The 21,787-nt window shown below is 37.2% G+C and overlaps 1 protein-coding gene across 2 annotated transcripts in view; it reads left to right on the top strand.

Moving 5' to 3' along the window:
• Nucleotides 1-21,787, top strand: part of PRKDC (protein kinase, DNA-activated, catalytic subunit) — a 199,660-nt gene that overhangs the window by 89,617 nt on the left and 88,256 nt on the right. For both annotated transcript variants that reach the window (XM_045849401.1, XM_045849402.1), the window contains 10 exons: nt 615-800; nt 1,177-1,281; nt 2,363-2,530; nt 5,465-5,592; nt 9,458-9,665; nt 15,054-15,232; nt 16,746-16,914; nt 17,151-17,216; nt 18,286-18,358; nt 19,338-19,486. In XM_045849401.1, coding sequence (XP_045705357.1) covers nt 615-800; nt 1,177-1,281; nt 2,363-2,530; nt 5,465-5,592; nt 9,458-9,665; nt 15,054-15,232; nt 16,746-16,914; nt 17,151-17,216; nt 18,286-18,358; nt 19,338-19,486 — 1,431 coding nt within the window. The remainder of the gene's footprint in view (nt 1-614; nt 801-1,176; nt 1,282-2,362; nt 2,531-5,464; nt 5,593-9,457; nt 9,666-15,053; nt 15,233-16,745; nt 16,915-17,150; nt 17,217-18,285; nt 18,359-19,337; nt 19,487-21,787) is intronic.

A 21,787-nucleotide genomic window follows, 5' to 3' on the forward strand; every position in this document is an offset into this window, starting at 1 on the left:
GAGCCGTTACCACAGAGAGGGAGCTGATAGACTTCTTGATATTTGAATGTCTTGAGGAGATTTGATTAATTTGAGAGAGTTTGATGACAAACAATGGTAGGCACATCGAAAAGAACAAAGAAAGGAAAAGCATCGGTCATACATGACTTGGATTACCTGTGAAAAATGATTACATTATCATAATGATAGGAATATATTGAATATTTGTCTAGCAAAATAGAAAGCACTGTTGAAAAGGTGGTGGGACAGGAAATGTGTGTATGCCAGCCTCTGCTCATGTGTACAGATGTGCAGGTCTGTGAATATATGTGCGTATAAAGTGGTGATGGTGGGAGAAGAAAGCTAATTCTTCCTCCCATTGAGAATGCCCCAAACTAAGAACACAAGAAATAGCAGTATGAGCATCATTTTATGAATGAGAAACATTATACTTCTGTGGGAAAATTTACATGTTCAAGTGCTGTTCTCAAATTGGAGGAGTTGCAAAGTTAACAGCTATTATAAAATTAACATGTTTATGTTTCAAGAATGGTTTTGAAATAAAAGTAAATTTTGTTATATATGTTGGTCTTGATGTTAAGAATTTTTCTTCAACTACCACACAATTGTTTCAGGTGAGCACCGTTTTGAATGGTATGTTAGATCAGAGCTTCAGGGATCGGGCCAGTCAGAAACATCAAGCACTAAAACTTGTGACTGTAATTCTGCAAAACTGGAAAAAGTGTGATTTGTGGTGGGCCAGTGATTCTGCTCCTGAAAGTAAAGTGGCAGTGCTGACTTTACTGGCAAAAATTTTACAGGTAATTTGAGAAACATTAAAAATACAATTGTGTTTGTTGTTTTGGACTCTGTAACTTGTATCTTTAAAAATTTGATGGAAGTTTGATAAAAATATTTTTACTGGACAGTTGGTGATTATCTTACATTTTATACTTTTTCTGTTATTTTACTTCATCATTATTCATGCTCATTATCATTTCTTGTACAATACTTTATCTTTTTAGTGTGTGTTTACATGCATTTAAAGTATTTTTGAACAAGAATTGCTGAAATACTGTTGAAGCCCAGAAACAACTTTATAGGTTATTTCTGAAATTGAAAAATTTGAAAACTATGTTAAAGGAAATTAGAGACATGATGTAGAAATGTATTATGTTTTTATCTCCCCTCCTTTAGATTGATTCATCTGTATCTTTTAATACAAATCACAGTGCATTCCCTGAAGTCTTTACAACATACACTAGTATACTTGCTGATTCGAAGTTGGGTCTACATTTGAAGGTAAGTCTTAAAAAGAATTTTTTTTCAGATTATGTTTTTCATTATTTTTCCATTTTATATTTTTGCTTATTTGTGATGCTTACTATTTTTTATAATGAAAAATTTCAAGTATTCAAAGACAGAGAGGCTAGCACAATAAATCCCCATGCACTTTCTACCCAACCTTGATAGCCATCTGTCTGCAGGCTTGTTTGTTCCAATTATACAGTCACTTCTACCCATCACGTGAAGGAAACCCTTGGCTTCATGTTATCTGATCTGCACATACTTTGTTTAGTATGTCTCTCCACAAAGATAAGTAAAACCACAATGAGATTACCAAACTTAGAAGAAATTACATTTGTCTTTACATGTAGATTATTTAAATTGGCTTTTTTGAGAATTGCTGTATTAATTAATGAATGATAGACTTTAAACTATTAATCATTTTTCTATTAATAGGTAATATAAAGTATCTTGATAATTTTTAGGTGAAGACATAATATTTTCATTTTTAGAGTTCTTTAATAATTAGACTTTACAATCTAATAAAATGTGGCCTAATGAAAATCATTGTTTTACTGTATCATGAAAATTTTCTTTAGAATGTTTGCTCTCTGGTTAATCAAGTTTCTCCTTTCTCAGTAGGAGGGAGTCTATGAACTTAACCTGCCACATAACGGAGATAGGAAATAACAGCTAGTTTCTTTGAAGCTTGGTATGAAGTTCTGAGTTAGTTCTGCAAGAAATATCTGCAAATTATTCCATAGGTTATTGATGATGTTCTTTCCACTCAAAACTTGTCTGGTTTATTTCTACTAGAGTCTATATTTTGAGGAGAAACAACAGAGAGAATTATACAATGCCCTTTGTATTTACGTGTATACAGCCTTGACTTGGCTTACTTCCCTCTAGAGTAAGAGCCATGATACACAAGGTGTTGAGGGTTTTTAAATGTAATCTAGAAGGTATTCTGAAGTGTTTTGTTGAATCTACTACTAGTGTTTTATTTGCAAAGTCTTTAGAAGCAGTAATTTTATTTATCCCATAGGATCTATAAGCCACAACTAGTACAATTTCTTATGTCTGCATTGCTCCACAGGGTCAAGCTATAATTCTGCTTCCATTCTTCACTGGTCTTACTGGAGGCAGTCTTGAGGACCTTAAGCATGTTCTTGAAAAGCTCATCGTTTCTAATTTTCCTATGAAGTCAGAAGAATTTCACCCAGGAACTCTGCAGTACAATAATTATGTGGACTGCATGAAAAAGGTAGTTTTTTTTTTAGTAATAACAAGTAAATTTAAAATGTGTTTTTTTCTGTCATATTTTGTAATGAAGAGAAGTAAGTGAAACATTCAGAATAAGATGAATGTTATAACTTTTAAGAATTCAGCCCTGACTGATGTAGCTCAATTGGTTGGGTGTTGTTCTGTAAAGTGAAGAGTCACCAGTTCTGTTTGTAGTCAGTGCACATACCTAAGTTGTGGGTTAGGTCCCTGGTCAGGATGCATACAAGAGACAAATGGTCAATGTTTTTCTCTCACATCGATGTTTCTCTCCCTTCCTTCTCCTTCTCTAAAAATAAATAAATAAAATCTTAAAATAAAATAATTCAATGGTATTTAATTTTGAAAGCTGGGTAACACTGGAAGCAGATACATATCTAAATCCTATGGAATTCACTTTTCTCTCTAATTTTAAATTATGAAATATTTTATGCATAAACATATTGTGAATTATTTTATGTGTAATGGCTAAGTCTTAAAGAATAGTATCAAAAAGAGCTAAGAAATAGATTATTATCAGTATGTTTCATTTTCTAAAATTTGAGTACTGGTTATTTGAGAAACATTCAGTGATTATTACCCATATTATTTAATATACAGCAGAAGGTCCCTGAAATACCAGTAAACAAAGTGGTAGATTATTTCTCTCTTCTGTACAATTCTAGATTGACTACTTAGGGTAGCTTCTCAGTCAACAGGGACCCAATCTCCTTTTACCTTGTTCTCTGTCATTCATCATATATAGCTTCTATTTTGTCCAGAATGGCTGCTCCAGCAACTCCTGTCTTGTTCCTTTGTATCCAATAAGAAGTAGAGAAGTGTAGTAGAGAACATATTGCTTCCTTTTAAGTGCTTAATTCTGAACTTGTACATATCAATTATGCTGATATACAATTTGCCATATACATCTGTAAGCAAGGCTGTGAATGTTGTTATTAGAGCAAACATATATTCAACCAAAACTCAGGGGTCAAGAAAAACTAAGGCAATGACCATTGCATGGTGAGTAGTGGTCTATCATACTCATGATGGACTGAGCCCTGAACCGATATCTGAATACTTAAAAGTAATGAAGACAGTCTTTGTGTTCAAAAAGTTTATAGTAAAACAAAGAAGAAACAAACAAAACCGGATGATTAAAACACACTTTACTAAATGCTAGGATAGAGATAAACATAGGTGTGACAGATTATACAGTATTTTCTAAAGATGGCTATACCAGTGTATCCCCTTCCACATGTTTTTCTTATTGTGTGGCTTTTCCATTGAAAGATAAAGTCTGATTTTCCTCCTGTTGGGGATGGGTTGTCCTTAAAGAGTCAATAAAAAGAATGCAGAGGAAGTAATGCTGCATGACTTCCAACACTAGTTATAAAGGCTTACAGCTTCCTCCCGACTTTGTTTCCTGGGACTCTTCTTTATAGGACTCAATCACATGGAAAGACCAGTGTACAAACCCTGCCCAACTATACAGAATCTCTCTTCCCCATTCTCTTGACATAATTTTTCCTACATACAGGAAAAATGAAAGGAAAGTAAAACAAGCATTCATATTGCCATCTCCTATATTGAACAGTTAACATCCTGTTGTGTGTGTGTGTGTGTGTGTGTGTGTGTGTTGACTGAAATATTTGCAAGTTAGTTTCAGATATGATATTTCACTCCTAAATACTTCATTATACATGTCCTACCAATAATCCACAATATTGTTATCATACCTAGGCAAATGAACACTTCTCTAATGTCATATGTTATGTAGTCCACATTCACATTTTTTGGGGTACCTTCATGTTTAACTGGTTTTTCAAACCAGGATCTATAATGATTGCACTGAATTGTCATGTCTCTCATATCTTTTAATCTAGAACTACTTTACCCTGTCCCTTTTATTTTTTCATGATATTTAATTTTTGGAAGAAACCAGAGTACTACTCTTGGACGTTGTCCCATTTGGATGTTGTCCCATATTTGGATGATTATTTCCTAGTAGTGTTCTTTTTTTTTTTTTTTTTAAGATTTTTATTTATTTATTTACTTTTTAGAGAGAGGGGACGGGAGAGAGAAAGAGAGGAAGAGAAACATCAGTGTGTGCTTGCCTCTCAGGTGCCCCCTACTGGGCACCTGACCCACAACCCAGGCATGTGCCCTGACTGGGGAATTGAACGAGCAATGCTTTGGTTCGCAGGCTGGCACTCAATCCACTGAGCCACAACAGGCAGGGCTTCCTTGGAGTGTTCTTTAACTTGTCCCTAATCTTTTGTATTTCCTCCAAACTGGAGTGAGGCTTAAAGCTTGGTCATGAAATTCAGGCTAATCTTTTTGGCAACAATAGCATATCAGGAGGCAAATAGTGCCACTGTCCCATTGTTACTGACCTCAAGTCTTGTGGCCTGGTTAAGTTTGTGACTGCCTCATTTCTCTACTGAACAAAAGATAAAATTGAATATATCTCCTAGAAAGTAGAACAAACAGGCATTGAGATAGAAATTGGGAGTAAAAGTGAAAATGCTACATGTGCAGCCTAGCCATCTGTACAATTAAGACGGTGTTGAAAACACACCCATTTCTGGAATAAAAGACCCCACAGAGTCCCACTTGGAATGGTGAAGGAAAGTGACCTTAGTGAAGACCTGTAATTATAGAATCTCAAAACCTGGTAATAAAGAGGAAATTCTAAAAGGTGTTAGAGAGAAAAATATCTACAAAACCTCAAAAACGCTCAAATATTTAACAAAATTGTTATATGCCAGACATTTATTATATCTGCACAATGACTAAAATATTAGTATTTCTTAATTCTCTATGAAATTATGTTATAATCAGTTTTTTATTTAGAACTGTTAAATACAAAACAAAAATGAAAATCCAACGAAATTATTATCATCAATATTTTGGGGGTTTTTTTTTTCTTTTTCAGTTTTTAGATGCATTGGAATTATCTCAAAGTCCTGTATTGTTGCAGTTGATGACTGAAATTCTTTGTCGAGAACAACAACACATTATGGAAGATTTATTTCAATCCACTTTCAAAAATATTGCGAGAAAGTAAGTCATTCTTGTCTGGGATGCCAGGAACCATATTCATTATGTTTCTGTGGGAAATTTATCTTCTCCATTCCAAAAATTAGTTGAATGACAATTGAACTTAACTGTTATAACTAAATTTTATTTTGTTTTTCATAAGAAAAAAGATTTTTATCCTAAAAGTTTTAAACATACTCAAATTTGAAGGTAAAACTGTAAATGAATCTCCAGATTAAACAAGCATCAGCATTTTCCAGCTTCATCACCCCTTTTTGGCGTGACTTCTTTATTCAGCATGTTTTTGAGGTTCATTCATGGTGTCTCATGATGCAGTAATTTGTTCCTTTTTATTGACATTTAAAAAAATCATAGTTAACCAACTATAGAACATTCCACACAACTATAGAAAACTGCATTCTTTCTGAGTATATATGGAACATTCTTCAGGACACACCATATGGTAGGTCATTAAAGAAGTCCTAATACATTTAAAATATTAAAATCTTACAAAGTATATTCTCTAAGCATGTAAAGTTAGATTATAAATGGACAAACAAAATGAACGTTGGAAATCCAAAAATATTTCTAAATACTGAACTAATTAAATAATATCCAAATTATGATGAAAAACTCTCAACAAAGTGGGGAATCCAGGGAACATGCCTCAGCATAATAAAGGCTACATATGACAAACACACACTTAACATCACACTCACTGGGGAAAAACTAAAAGTGTTACCCTTAAAATGAGGAACAAGACAGGGATGTCCGCTTTCACTGTAAGGGAGTTCCTGCCAAGATGGCGGAGTAGGTAAACTCTGCCTGCCCCCTCCAATGACCACAAGAAAATTACCACTAAATTATAGAATAATAATGATTGAAAACAACCTGAAGACTAACTAAACAGAATTTCTATCAGTAAGGATATAAAGAAGAAGCCACGCTTAGATTGGTAGGAGGGCAGGAGATGCGGAACAGGTGGGCACCCCATGGTGTGGTGGTTAAGAAACGGGGAGGGATATCTCTGCTGTGGAAATTCCCCCTGAGGAGTGAGGGATTCCAGCCCTGCACTGGGCTTCCCAACCCAGGGTATCAGTGTTGAGGAGTCCCCATAATATCTGGCTGGGAAAGTAGCAGGGGTTGTATTTGAGAAATACGAAGGACTGTGGGAGACTGAGATGCAGGCCTCAAGGGGACCATGCAGAGACTTACTTATCACAAATTTACTCTGAGCTGCCTTGCAAGAGCAGTAGCTCAAAAAGTGCCAAGAGTCTATGGGGAGGAACTAAATTGACTAACTTCAGGGTGAGGGCTGGAGGGTTAGGTGTAGGAGTAGCTTTCTGTGGGGACTAAAGCACTGGCACCAAATTAGAAAAAGTAAAACTGTCATTATTTGCAGATGACATGATATAGGGTTCCTTATATAGAGAACCCTAAAATTATACCAAAGAACTATCAGAACTGATTAAAGAATTCAGTAAAGTAGGAAGGTACAAAATTAATATTCAGAACCAGGGTACATTTTTATATGTTAGTAATGAACCATGAGAAAGGGAATCTAAGAAAAGAATCACATTTATAATTGCATCAAAAAATAAAATGTTGTGTAACTTTTTTATTTTATTTTATTTTATTTATTTATTTTTAGAGAGGGAAGGGAGGGAGAGAGAGAGAGAAACATCAATGTGTGGTTGCTGGGGGCCATGGCCTGCAACCCAGGCATGTGCCCTGACTGGGAATTGAACCTGCGATGCTTTGGTTTGCGGCCCACCTCAGTCCACTGAGCTATGCCAACCAGGGCTCCATGTAACTTCTTTGGAGGCTATATTTGCATTCTCTTCATCAATGTATAAGAATGCCTGTTTCATCCCAGTCTTGACAATAGAGTATATTGTCATATATTTAGATTTTTCCCAATTTTTTATTTTAGAAAGCATTTGTCAGTGTTACTTTAATTTGTGTTTCTTTTGTTATGAGTGAAATAGATAAAATATTTAACCTTTATTTGCATTTATATTTTAGTAAACCATCTGTTGGTTTACATTTCAGTAAATCCCTTTTATAAAGATTATATTTATTTGTTTATTTGTTTATTTATTTAAAGAGAGGAGGTAGAGAGGGAGAGAAACATCAACTGGTTACCTTTCCTACTTCCCCAACCAGGGATGTGGCCCACAACCCAGGCATGTACCCTGACTGGGAATCAAACCAACAACCTTTTTCTTTGTGGGAGACACTCAACCAACTGAGCCCTGTCAGTCAAGGCTGTTGAACCATTTTTAAAATTAGATTTTTTAGTTCTATGGTTTGAATGTTTTAGGGCTGTACATTTCTATGGTGCTCAGTATAGGAAGCCCCTCAAGAGAATTTAAATCTAAGACAGTGACCAGATGAATATTACAAAAGTCCATGTTGCTTCTAGTAGTGCCCTGTGACCTTAAAATTTTATGACTGAATTGCCTTCTGAATGTAATGTTTTTGGCCTAATTCATGTCTAACTTCTGAGCATTGGGATTTTAAAAGTGGAAAGGATTTTCATGTTTGTTTGGTCCTTACCTATTAACCTGTAGCCTTAATTGTATAAATTTATAGATAAAACCTTGTAGTGATCATTGAAATATCTTGCTTCCAACATTAGAAAAAACTGAATATATCTGTGTATAGGAAATAGTGTTGCGCGTGGGTCACTGGCCAGCAGTGACCACGGAACGCTGTGGATGGCTCGACGAAAACACGCGAGAGAAAACACATGCACAGAGATAAACTAGTTTCTGTGGGGAAGTAGGGACGAAATGGCCACCCCCCCTAGTGGGGAGCGCGCCGATTTACAGTCCATACCTGCTTTTATTGGGCTCATTCTGCATAATAATTCAGGTAAAGTACAGTACTCATTAGGGGGAAATAAGGAACCATAGAAAACAAAGAACTCTGCCGGTCTATTGAGTTGGGGGTCAAAGAGCTGTAAGACTGAGGAACAAAATAACTTCCTCTTAAGACCCTTCTCATTCAACTGAGAGCATTCTAAACAAAGAAGGTTTCACAGTAATTTACATGTTCTTTCTTAGGCCTGATCACCCCGGGGAATCTGCACTTCTTAGTACAGAGCTGCACCACCCTGTCATTGTTTCAGGCTTAGGTGGAGCAAGGGAACTAAGGCAACTGGGAGACAAGGAGGTTTTTTTCCCCAGACGCTGAGAACTCAGGCTATGTCAAAGCCGAGGAGCGAGGGTCCATCACCCCCCTTTTGCTGCAGCCCCCCAAGTCCTTCTTTTGGGGGGCCTCCCAAAGTGATCGTGCCTGTCTTAGGTCGTTCCCCCCGTGGGGAATCTTACCCATCTTTGGCTAACCGACCAAGCTTTTTGGGATTCAGTCATGAATAAAGCAGCAGAAGCAGCATTCCTGCCAGGAAGATAATCTTTTGTCTCCTTGCTGGCTCACGGTCCCAAGGGCGTTCCCTTAGCTTTAGCCTAGGCGGGGGTTTCAGCTTCTGATACCAGTCAGGGCGGTTCCCAACAAAATAGAAGTGGTACTTCATTACTAGGAATTTTAAATCATAATTCATGAGTTTTAGATTCTGTAAATGCGATCATCTTTAGGCCTTAGGCTCTCCCAAAGCCTTCTAGATGTTCTCTAAAGAGGACCAGATTGGAAAGTAAATGAAAAAATTCTTCCTAATGCCTAAATTTGTCATGAAGATTTCTGGGTATGGGTAAAATAATATGGTTTATATACACATGCTTTTTTATTTCATGGCTTTTATGTATGTAACATCTTTAAAGTTATTTTTCTAATTAATGATCTTTGGCATTTACTTTGTTATATAGTAGGCATTTATAAAGTGTATGTTCAAAGCATAAATATTTATATAATTTTCTTTTTTTCTTAGGAGTTCATGTGCCACACAAGTTAGCCTTCTGGAAAGTGTGTATAAAATGTTCAGGAGGGATGACCTACCTTCAAGTGTCACTCGCCAAGCATTTGTAGACCGTTCTCTTCTCACGCTGCTGTTGCACTGTGGCCAGGATGCCTTGAGAGAATTTTTTTGCAAAATTGTGGTGGATGCCATTGACATGTTAAAGTCCAGATTCATAAAGGTATCATGTATCTGTTATTAATTAAATGTTAATAAGAATTGACAGAACTTGATCAGTGTCATTAGAATCTGCCAAGTGGAGGCTTCTGGTCCAGATGATGGCGTAGGTAAATATGGTCCTCTCATCCTTCCAAAACCACATCAAAATTACAACTAAACTACAGAACAACACATTGAGAACTGCCTCAACTCTGGCTGAACAGAAGCCCTATAACTAAAGACGTACAGAATAAACCTCCTTGAGGCTGGTAGGAGGGGTGGAGATGCAGAACTGGCAGGTCCCACATCTACACATGTCAGTTAAATATCAGGAGGATACCTCTGCTGTGGTGCTCTCCTCTGAGGAGCAGGACTGCGCTTGCTTTAGAAAATCCATTCCTTGCCTCTTCCAGGTTCTGGGGGCTTTCAGCAGTCCTTGGCTTGTGGCTGCATTACTCCTATCTCTGCTTATGTGGTCACATTGCCTCCTTTTCTTTTGTCTAATCTCTTTCTCTGCCTCCATCTTATAAATATGTAATTGCATTTAGGACCCACTGAATACTTATGTCAGGGTCCTTTACTTCATTTCAACTGTATAATCCTTTTTTGTCATATAAAGTATAATTCACAGGTTCTAGGGATTAGAATGTGGATATTTTTTAGGGGCTGTTATTCAGTTTAACACTGTTCACCTGCCCAGATGTTTTCACTTGTAAACTAGGTTTATGTCACCCTAACCTCCCCCAAAGTCTAAACTCTTTACAGCATCAACTTTTAAGTGCCAAATCTCATTTAAATATTATCAGCTCAAAGTCCAAAGTTGTATCATATAAATCAAGTATAGGTGGGATTCTGTATAGGATCCCTTTTGGGACAAAATTCTTTCTATCTGTGGACCTGTGAAACTAGAAAATTATTTGCTTCCATAACTCAGTGGTGGAACCAGTATAGAATGACAGTTATAGATATTTTTATTCCAAAATCAGAAAGTGGATATGTGAAAGGAGTTAGTGTTCCAAAGCAATCTCAAAATTCAGCCAGCTAAATTCTGTTAGGTTTCAAGACCAGAAACAATGCTCTGTAGCCTGATGCTCTGTCCTCTGGACCAAAAGGCAACATCCTTAGAGTTATTCTTTTTTCTTGAAGGTAGCATATGTTTACAGTTGAGTAGTTTTATCAATGTGTTTCTTGCCTGTAGAATTTTGGGAGTACAGTAGCCTTTTTTCATTTCATCCAGTGGTATTTCCTCCAGTATAACTTTCGCAAAAACTGTATGCCTATCTTACATGTATCTGCAGATTTACTCCATTAGACAAGAGTCACCACCAGTGTCTGTGGAATGATTTCATCTCTAATCCTGGTCTATGAATCACATGCTTAATTTTTTCAGCACCAAAGATTGTCCTTAGTCTTCTCTCCAGAGCACAGTTTCCTCACAGTGAATCTTCTAATGTTAGCATCTTTTACAGTGTGGATACACAGAAAATTTCCCAAGTTAACAAGTTCTGGTTGTTTTTACTTAACAGTTTTTACCTCAGTGTATCCTTTTTTTTTTTTAAACAATGGAGTAAAGATAGTTTATTCAACAGATAGTGTTGGGAAATCTGGACAGATACATACAAATAATGAAATTAGACCACCTGTTTATACCATACACAAGAGTAAACTCCAGATGGATTAAACACTTCGTTTATCAGTAGTTCCTTTTTATTGTTGAGTCATATTCTATTGTATGGATGTACCATGGCTTGTTTGGCTTTTTAAATTATTTTATTGCTGTTCAAGTACAGTTGTCTGCATTTACCCCCCACCACTCCCCTCCCACCCTAGCCATCTCCACCTCCCTCCCCTAATTCCACTCCCCCTTGGTTTTGTCCATGTGTCCTTCTCAGTGTATTTCTTATACCTCACATTTTATTCGAAGCATCAAAGAAGAAACCAGGCAGCACCTTCAGCAAATTTGTTTGTAAGTCTTCTCAGCTAAATATGCAATTACATAGCTTTTAAGTTCTGCTTTCTGCATAACTATAGACTAGTATTAAACTAAGTTTTCTGCCACTATATAACAAAGATCTCTTGCTTCAAGTTTGCAAAAATATGTTTTGTATCTTCTTTTGAGACCTTGCAGCAACTACTTAATGTCCCTATTTCTATGAAAGCTTGTTTATCATGATTGAGATGTTCTCTAAGACGATATTGGCTTTCTTGCCCATGCTCTTCACTTCCTTTTGAGCCCTTACTACCAACACCTTTAATGTCACTATTTCTACCAACAATCTCTACAAGACAGTCTAGGCTTTTTATGTCATATACTTTAACCTGTACCTGTCATCCAATTCCAAGGCCCCTTTCATATTTTGGGCATTTGTTACAGTAGCCCCCAACTCTTGGTACCAAAATCTGTGTTAGCTTCATGTATCTGCTATAATAAATTACCATAAATATAGTGGCTTAGAACAACAGAAATTTATTCTCTCATAGTTTTGGAGGCCAGAAGGCCAAAATCAGTTTCACTGAGCCGAAATAAAGGTGTTACAGGGACCTCACTTGCCCCACAGCTCTGAGTATTCATTCCTTGCCTCTTGCCTCTGGTGGCTGGTGGCATTCTTGGCTTGTGACTGCATCACACCACTCTGCCTCTGTTCTCACATTGCCTTTTCCTGTCTATTTGATCTCCCTCTTTATCCCTCTTACTATATGTGGTTTTTATAGGGTCCATGTTGAACAACCTAGAATGTTTCCCTATCTTAAGATCCTTAACTTAATCACATTTGCAAAGCTCCTTTTTTTGCCTTATGAAGTTATTTCCACAGATTCCGGGGATTGAGATTTGGATAACTTTTGGGGGTGTGAGGCATCATTTAGTGTCTGCAGAATACTGTTGGAAATAGTATGAATACTCAAATGGCAGATTCTTAAAATAGACTTCAATATACATAGTTGAAATTTTTATTTTTTAAGAATTGAATTTTCACTTGCTATTCTTATACCTTCAATAAGATTTTATGCAAAAGTTTTATACCCATACCCTAAGCACACTATTTGGACATTTCCTTCTGCACTGAATATAACACATCAATACTTAAGCTGAGCTGTCTCATATTGAAGTGATTTATCTTCTTTGCTAAAATTACTTGTTTTTAATTTTTAAAGTATATTTTATTGGTTATGCTATTACAATTGTCCCAATTTCCCCCTTTGCTCCCCTCTGCCGAGTTCCCCTTTTTCCTCTAGAAATCCCCCCTTAGGTCCTTTCCATGGGTTGTACATGTAAGTTCTTTGGCTTCTTTCTCTGTTGCCTATACTGTTATTAACATTCCCCTGTCTATTTTGTACCTACCCAATTATGCTTCTAAATCCCTATACCCTCTCCCTCATTATCCCCCTTCCCCTTCCAAGGTGATAACCCTCCAAATGATCTCCATTTCTATGATTCTGTTCCTGTTCTAGTTGTTTGCTTAGTTTGTTTCTGTTTTTTAGATTCAGTTGATGTTTGTAAGTTTGTTGTCATTTTAGTGTTCCTAGTTTTGATCTCCTTTTTCTTAAATAAGTCCCATTAACATTTCATATAATAAGGGCTTGGTGATGATGAACTCCTTCAGCTTTACCCTATCTGGGAAGCACTTTATCTGTCCTTCAATTCTAAATGATAGCTTTACCAGATAGAGTATTCTTGGTTGTAGGTCCTTTCTTTTTGTCACTTTGTATAGTTCTTGTCAGTTCCTTCTAGCCTGAAAAGTCTTTTGAGAAATCAGCTGGTAGTCTTATGGGAACTCCTTTGTAAGTAACTATCTCCTTTTCTCTTGCTGCTTTTAAGATCCTTTATCTGCCTTTAACTTTTGGCATGTTAATTATGGTGTGTCTTTGTGTGGACCTCTTTGGGTTCAACTTGTTTGGGACTCTGTGCTTCCTGAACTTGTGTTTATTTCCTGTGCCAAATTAGGGAAGTTTCATGATTTTTTCAAATAAGTTTTCAATTTCTTGCTCTTCTCCTATGATTTAGATGTTGGCCCTTTTGGAGATGTCCCAGAGTCTTATTCTCTCCTTGTTTTTTTTTAATTGTTGTTTCTTCATTTTGTTCTGGTTTTAAGTTTATTTCTTCCGTATGTTCCAAATCATTGATTTGAATCCTGGCTTCTTTTCCTTTACTGTTGGTTCACTGTGGATTTTTCTTTATTTCCCTTAGTAGATCCTTCATTTCTTCTCTTATGCTTTTGCTGTATTCAGTGAGACCTTTGAGCATTCTGACCACCAGTGTTTTGAACTCTGTGTCTCATAGACTGGCTACTGCATCACTTAAGTTCTTTTTCAGGGGTTTTGTTCTGTTTCTTCATTTGGGCCATATTTCTTTGTCTCCTGATTTGGCAGTCTCCACGCACGTGAGCGGGCGCGCGGGCGCGTGTGTGTGTGTGTGTGTGTGTACTAGGTAGAGCTGCTTTGATTCTGTTTTAGCACACCTGTTAAGTCATATGGAGCAGAGCCTTGGGTATTTGCCAGAGCGGGGCAGCCGTGGCTCTGTGTGTGGGGGATAGAAGAAGGGACAATACTGCTGCTGGCTGACTTTTGGGTGCTTGCCTGGCCCTTGCCCCATTTCTAGTCATTTCACCCATTTCTCGTATGGGACTGGTACTCCTTCAGCTGCTGTCCTGGTTCTGGTTCCTGGGGTGGATGGGTTTGCCTATGTACAGGTAGTTTCTTTCACTGCCCCAACCCCCACTGGGTTTATAGCCAGAAGTTACACAGCTTTATTTTTCCAGATGCCGAAGCCTTGGGCTGCACAGTCTGGCCTGTGGCCAGGCTCACTTGCCTGCTGCTGCCACTTCTCAGCCTCTCTGCTTCTCTGCCCCTGGCTCGCCACACCGAGTCCTCTCTGCCCCAACTCCTTCTACCCTCTGAGCCTGTCTCTGCTTCTCCTACCTATCTGGATGAATATAGCTTCTTTAAATCCTTGGTTGTTGGACTTCTGTACAGTTCTGGGTGTTTTTCTAGGTAATTTTCTGGCAGTTCTGGGTGTTTTCTATTTTTATGTTAGTTGTGTTCCTTCTTATGATTGTGCAGTGTGTCAAGGTGTATCTCCCTACGCCTACATCATGTAAAATTACTTTTTATGTAAAGGTCATTGAGTAATAAATTTGATATAGTCTATAAAATATTTTTCATTTTTGATAATATCAGAGATGATGCTTGGCCCTGGCTGGCATAGCTCAGTGGATTGAGTGCGGGCTGGGAACCAAAGTGTCCCAGGTTCGATTCCCAGCCAGGGTACATTCCTGGGTTGCAGGCCAGAACCCCCAGCAACCACACATTGATGTTTCTCTCTCTCTCTCCCTTTCTATCTCCCTTCCTTCCCTCTCTAAAAATAAAAAGAATAAAATCTTTAAAAAAAATGATGTTTGTTATCTTTTCTTAGCTAAATGAATCTACCTTTGATACTCAAATCACCAAGAAAATGGGCTATTATAAAATGCTAGAGGTGATGTATTCTCGTCTTCTGAAAGATGATGTTCACTCTAAGGAATCCAAAATTAATCAAGTTTTCCATGGCTCCTATATTACAGAAGGAAGTGAACTTACAAAGACACTTATTAAGTAAGGTTTTAATTAATTTTATGTTGTATTTATGATCATATTTTTGATACAAAGTTTGTATGCGAATATAATGTGAATAAATGTTTATGTTTGAATACTGAATTTTATAGTTTTCTTGTTTTCTTGTGCACACACTAATTTGTTATTGGGTAACAAATGTTATTGGGTAACATTTTATCCTATACTTATCTTTTATAAAGAAAAAAAAATTTTTATTGTTTCTCCTACCATTTTTTCCCTTCAGTAGTTCTATATGTTTTTTAGTGGTGTGCTCTGTAGCAACAAGGAATTTGGTATATCTTATTTTTTTCTGACTATCATTTGAAATTAAAGGAGTGTGCATTCGATAAAACACAAAGTAATCAAATATATTTTATCTAAAACCAGCCTTCTAACAAGGTTTACTCTTAGTACATATTGAACACAGACATTGATTGGCATATCAGTTTTGTGTATCCAAAACAAATGTATCATTACTTTTCCTCATGCCCTAATCCTTGCTTTACCTCCTCAGTTGATGACAGGCCTGCCAGTCATTTCATAAACCAGACTCGAGATTGGTAGTTTATTTTTTCTTTATCTCCATCTCTTCAACCTCTAGCCACACCCTGTCAGTCACCAGTGGATTTTTATCTCTTCAGTATTCCTGAAACCAGTGTCCTTATTTCATTCTCCTTTCTATAGCCTTATTGTAGCGTCTGCTATTCTTTGGTGAACCACTGCCATAATCTCCTTCATAATTATTCTCCTTGCTCCTAGGATTGTCTCTCTCAGTTCTGATTGCTAAACTTCCCTGCCTAAAGACCTTCAAAGGAACCTTATCTTCAGTCGTAGGGTTGACAAACTTTTTTTGCAAAGGCCCTGTTAGAAACTATTTTTTGCTTTGTGGGCCATCTGGTCTGTTGCAAGTATAATGGGCATGGCTGTGTTCCAATAAAACTATTTTCAAAAATAGATGGTTATCAGGGAATGGTCTGGTGACCCTAACCTATATGAAGAAGTCCAAGTTCCTTATTATGGCAGGTGAGCTCTCCCGGGATGCATCTCTTTCCACCTGCTGCTGTTTCCCACTTTATCCTTTGAACACACCATGCAGCTTATCCCTTTTTATAAGTGACATTCTTTCTCTACTTATAATGCCTGGGTACATTTTCCTATGGATAGTTTATAATTTGAAACTCAGATATTTCTTCTTAAAACTTCTTTTTTGGCTTCTTGGGCTGGACTACTTTCTGTCTTCTTGCTTGCATTTCTTACCTTACTGTGCTTGTTACTATCTCTGTTCTTACTGCAGTGTGGTGAAGTCCACAGACATGGCCTTCACCCTGAGATGTGGGTGGGGTACAGTGACTTGCTTAGTCTTCTATTCCCAGTGACTAGTACTATGTTGGGTACAAACCTGACACTCAGAAAAGGCTAAATTGAATTGAAATCATGTTGTCTGGCATTGTTGCACTTGAGCAACCATCTCCCTGTTGCATGAATTAATTGTTATTTTGGATCTACTCTGCAGACTTTGCTATGATGCGTTTACAGAAAACATGGCTGGTGAGAATCAGTTGCTAGAGAGGAGAAGACTTTACCATTGTGCTGCATACAACTGTGCCATTTCTGTTATCTGCTGTGTCTTCAATGAATTAAAATTTTACCAAGGTTTTCTGTTTAGTGAAAAACCAGAAAAGGTAAGCCTTTCCTGAGGCGTTCAGTATTGCTGTCATTATAGGATTTCAAAAGGTAGATTACATCAATCAAAATAATATCGTCATTTGTACCTTCTTATAATACTGTACATGAAGTTTTTTTAGTTCCTCATGTATAAAGCTGAAGTGCTACTCCATGAGTTATTAATTTTGTAGTTGCATCAGTAGTACGGATGTTCACCACTCATATATTTTTATGTAATTCTTCGAATTCACAGAACTTGCTTATCTTTGAAAATCTGATAGACCTGAAACGCTGTTATACATTTCCTATAGAAGTTGAGGTGAGTGAGATTTTTAATGGTCTTTTCTAAGTCAAAATACTTACCAAGTATGTATACAGAAAAATGCATATTGTACTGAACACATTAAATTGCCAGTACTCTGATCTGCTTGGAACTATAAAAACTGATAGTTTCGAGTGGTTCAACCTGAGTACATCTTCAAGCAACTACAGTGAAATTTATCAACCTTGTATTTTCCCTTTATTGACTTGTAAATAAAAGGTAGTGCCAATAAAAGAAGTTGCTAGGACATATCCCAGAAGTTGTTTTCTGAGTAAATTCCTCTGGTCAATGAAATTGAGATCCATCTGGATACAGAATTATGACCCTATGGCCCTGCCTGGGTTATTTGGCAGGATAATGTGGGTGCCATGAAAAGTCATGGGGATAATTGCAAAACTTGCTCTAGGAAATGTGACGAGCTTGATTTTAGCAAAGCTAGGTTTGATGTAACACCCTAAACAGTCGGTGGAAAGGTAGCAGCTGCAGTTCTTCTCAGTCCTTTGGAAAGTGAAGTTGGGCAGAGTGCCAGAGCTCATACACCATGTCCTACCAAGCAGAGCTGGGCCAGGAGCTGTCACTGGCATATCTCTGCGCAGCTGCTAACCTCGACCATGTCTTAGTGGTTCACAAGTTCCCATAAATGGTTGTTTCCTGCCATGTGCCCTTTTGGAACAAGACTGGGAAACTTTTTTCTAGACAGATGTTCAAAAAACCAATCAAAAAAATAATATCACTAGTTGATTAAGCATTCAGACATTTGCTGTATTACTTCTAAACTTTATAATAGCACTGTAGGTGCTATGATATAACATAACCATATAGTTGAGGAAACTGAGGTTCACAGGTCAAGTATAAACTATTGGTAATCCAGGCATGTGGTGATAAGAGCTTGGCAAACACTGTGGCGTACTCACCTGTCTTTCTTTGTGAATATTTTTTAATGCTTATAAGTTTGATAAAAGTTTTATTTAAAAATTAGTTAATTTTTGCCAGATTACTACTAAGTAGAAAACAGATGGCTGTGATTCTAAGAAGTTTTAAATTGTGTATTTGTTCTGCCTAATAGGTTCCTATGGAAAGAAAGAAAAAGTACATTGAAATTAGGAAAGAAGCCAGGGAAACAGCAGATGGGGACTCAGGTAGGATGTTTGCAAAATGATGGGAAAGATTCTAGTGCTTGGTATTTGTTACATAATAGAAAATATTTTAAATACCCCAAAACATTGAAATTCAGTTTGAAAAAATTTTAAGTGGTGAATGGAATTCTATCCTGAAATAAATGCAATCAGCTAAACTTTAACTGCATAGAAAGCTCTCAGTGGCCCCAGAGGACTTGGATATTGTACACTTTTTTTGAAAGTCCAAGATTGGCTTGGTGTTTATTTGTTTGCATATGGATTCTTTAATTAGATATATTTAGAAATCTCTGTGAAAAATAACAAGTCCCATCCTTCCACACCTCTCGTTAGCTCCCACCTCCCTGTGTGTGCCTGAAAGCACGGGGCTAACTTGTGCCTCCATTTTCATGTGTCTTCCCTCAGCCTGAAATCATCTTGGCCCGAGATATCAGCATGGTTTATTACAGTTTGTTTAATGCCAACTCCTGAAGGAAGTTTTCCCTGGCCTCCCTATTTAAAATTAACCCTCTCTTCCCTCCATATACTCTTTGTTTTAATTTTTTGCTTACTTTTTCTATATAGCTTTGTTTTCTTGCGGATATAATTTGGACCAGTTTTCTTAATTTCTTACGTATTTAGGATTAGTTATTATTTAATAGTATCTTTTCCCATATTTATGCTATACTTCACAGGCAAAATGTACATCATCAAAATTTTAAATGCGAAGAAATTCTCTTAATAGTATATCTAAAAATTGGATCGAGTTTAACTTGATTTCTTTGTCCATGGCAGTAGAGAATAACTGGTTGATAATGAGAAAAGCAAAAGGGGTCTTTTCCCCATTTTCTTTTTGCTTTGTTAATTTGGGTAATGAGTTGAGAATCCCAGGTCTGATGAAAGGCTTAGTTGACAGTATCCTTTAATTTTAATATTATTTGAGCTTAGAGAAATGCATTTCTAACTATATTTGAATAAGTGTATTTCTTTCTATATATTTCAGGTGGTCCTCGATATATATCTTCCTTATCATATTTGGCAGACAGTAGCCTGAGTGAGGAGATGAGTCAATTTGACTTCTCAACTGGAGTTCAGAGCTATTCATACAGTTTCCAAGACCCCAAATCTACCTCTGGCCATTTTCAAAGACAGGTGATCACATTTCACGTATTAAAATACATTAGCATTTGTAAAGGAAGAAAGGCTTTGTGTTTTATAGGAAGCCAGTTCCCTGTAGTAGTCCTCAGGGAATAGTATTAGTTCGGAGAATTTTCCAAGGTCTAAGACCCAGCCTCTCTTTCTGTACTCAGCAATCTGATTTCATCAGCAGAGTAAAAGAACTCTCTCTCTCTAAGGGCTCACTCCCACTAGCCAATCTCCCTGAGATTAATGTATTAAATTAAAACTGCATTTAAGGGGCCCCAATGAGAAGGGTAATGTTAGGTCAGAATCACTCAAGAAACCAGACGATGCAGCGAGCTAACGAGCAGGGTTTATTAGTGGGGAATTAAAGGGCAAGTGGAGCTAACCAAGGGAGGTTAGGACTCCCTCAGTTGTTCTTAGGGCAGGGTTTTTAAGCACAAAAACTTGCAGAGGGTAACTGGTTGGGGTGTTAGAGTCTGACTGGCTAGAGCTAGTTGCTGGGTGCCATTTCTGCTGACCATTGTTCTTGATACATCTTGTCAGTCTCAAGTTAAAGCTACATCCTGTGATGCCAGATAGGCCAACCCCAGACCCCAATCTTAGCCGGACATCTGTTTGTCCTGGGTAGGGTTGGCAGGCAGTTTCCCAGGCTACAGTTTCCCATGGTACAGTTTTCCCACCTGGTGATTTTCCATTCCTTCTAGGCCTAGCTAGGTCAGTCAGATAACTGCCATAAAGACTGAAATGTGTGTGCTGATGTGTTGTTACCATCTCTCTCTAGAGAGATTGAAGAAGCTTTTCAAATATGTGATATTACCAAACAAAGATGATGGAATGTGTCAATTTTCATCAGTGATAGTATAATTCTTATCATCTGTGGCATCCTGTCTGCATCCCAGTAGGAACTCATTCTTCAGCATTCCTTTATGACAGTTTTAGCCGCCTTTGAAATTATCTGTTTTGATGTTATAGGTGGGTAGGACTAGTTTACCTGTGTGTGCTCTTTTTCCATCTTTCTTATCAGTCTTTATTGTGTAAAGTGACATGTTTGTTTGTTTGTTTGTTTGTTTTGAGTTTTGGAACAATTTCTAACATAGACAAGTGTTGCAACCCAGAGATTGCTCAGGATTTGCCTGTTGTCTCATAACATCCTTTGTAGCATAGGGATCCAGTCCAAGTCCATGAGATACACCCAGCTGCCACAACCCTGTAGTATACCTATAGTACAGTGGCCATAGGTCAGTGTTTGTCTAACGCTGTCTCATGAGTAGACTAAGAATTTTCAAAGAAATATGAGTCTCTAGTTTTAGATCTATCCAGTGCTGGTGAGGAGCATGTTGAAAAACAGTGATTCTGAGTAAAAACATTGTTGAGTAGATCTGAGTGCAGTCAAATATCATGATTAACTCCTTTGACACCTTACCAGGTATGTGGAAATAGAACATTAAGATAGCTGTGATTGATTTCATGGCCCATGAATGTTGTTTTTTCTTGTCACATGTAATGTTGATTGTGTATAAAATTTTCTCTTTCAATGTTGCTTAGTCGTGCTGTGCTAAAATATGATACTACTTTGTATTATTTCTAAACCCTCAATTTATGGAAATGATCCATTGTCTTTGGGAGGAAATAGACCATGGGCACAGTGGTTGTAAGGGGAATGCATTTCTAAATACTGCTGTTCATCTTGGAATGTGACAGTCTGGAATAGTTACTGCCACCAGGACAGAGAGAATTAGAAAATTTATCTAAGGCCATTTTTAGCCCTCTTTCTAGTCAATCCTGCAAGCACTTTGTAGCCCCAAGCTGTCTAAAAACTTCCTCTTAGGATTTCTCAAGTCTGTATTTTCTGGAAGTTATCTGTGCTGGAAAATACCCAGGTCATTTGTTCAGCCTCTTTGTGTGCATGTGTGTGTGTAATTTACTAAATGTGTCTGTCAGACCTCAGTTCATCATTACACTTATAAAATGATTTTCACTGCTCTGTTTTCTCAGAGAATTTTAAGATCAAGAATAGTTTAAAAGTTTTGTTTTACTGATTAAGATTTCAAGGCTAATTAAGGACATTACAAAGATTTTCAGAGAAAAATTTTTTTCAGTTTATCAAGGAAAAACAGTAGGTAAACATTTATCTTATAATTATACTTTCGTAGTTTCACTTTCTCCATAAAGCAGCAACTAAGAATCATGGGATTATTGCTGTTAAGGTGTTGAGGGTGCTAGAGCCTCCAAGACACAGACCTTTGTAAAAATGTTGGTGTTGGCATAAAGCAGCATGTTATGTATTTTTGTATGCTGTGTGTGACCCCA

The sequence above is a fragment of the Phyllostomus hastatus genome, unplaced genomic scaffold (assembly GCF_019186645.2).
Source record: "Phyllostomus hastatus isolate PE091 unplaced genomic scaffold, TTU_PhHast_1.1 phas_contig_65, whole genome shotgun sequence".
Lineage (NCBI taxonomy): Eukaryota > Metazoa > Chordata > Mammalia > Chiroptera > Phyllostomidae > Phyllostomus > Phyllostomus hastatus.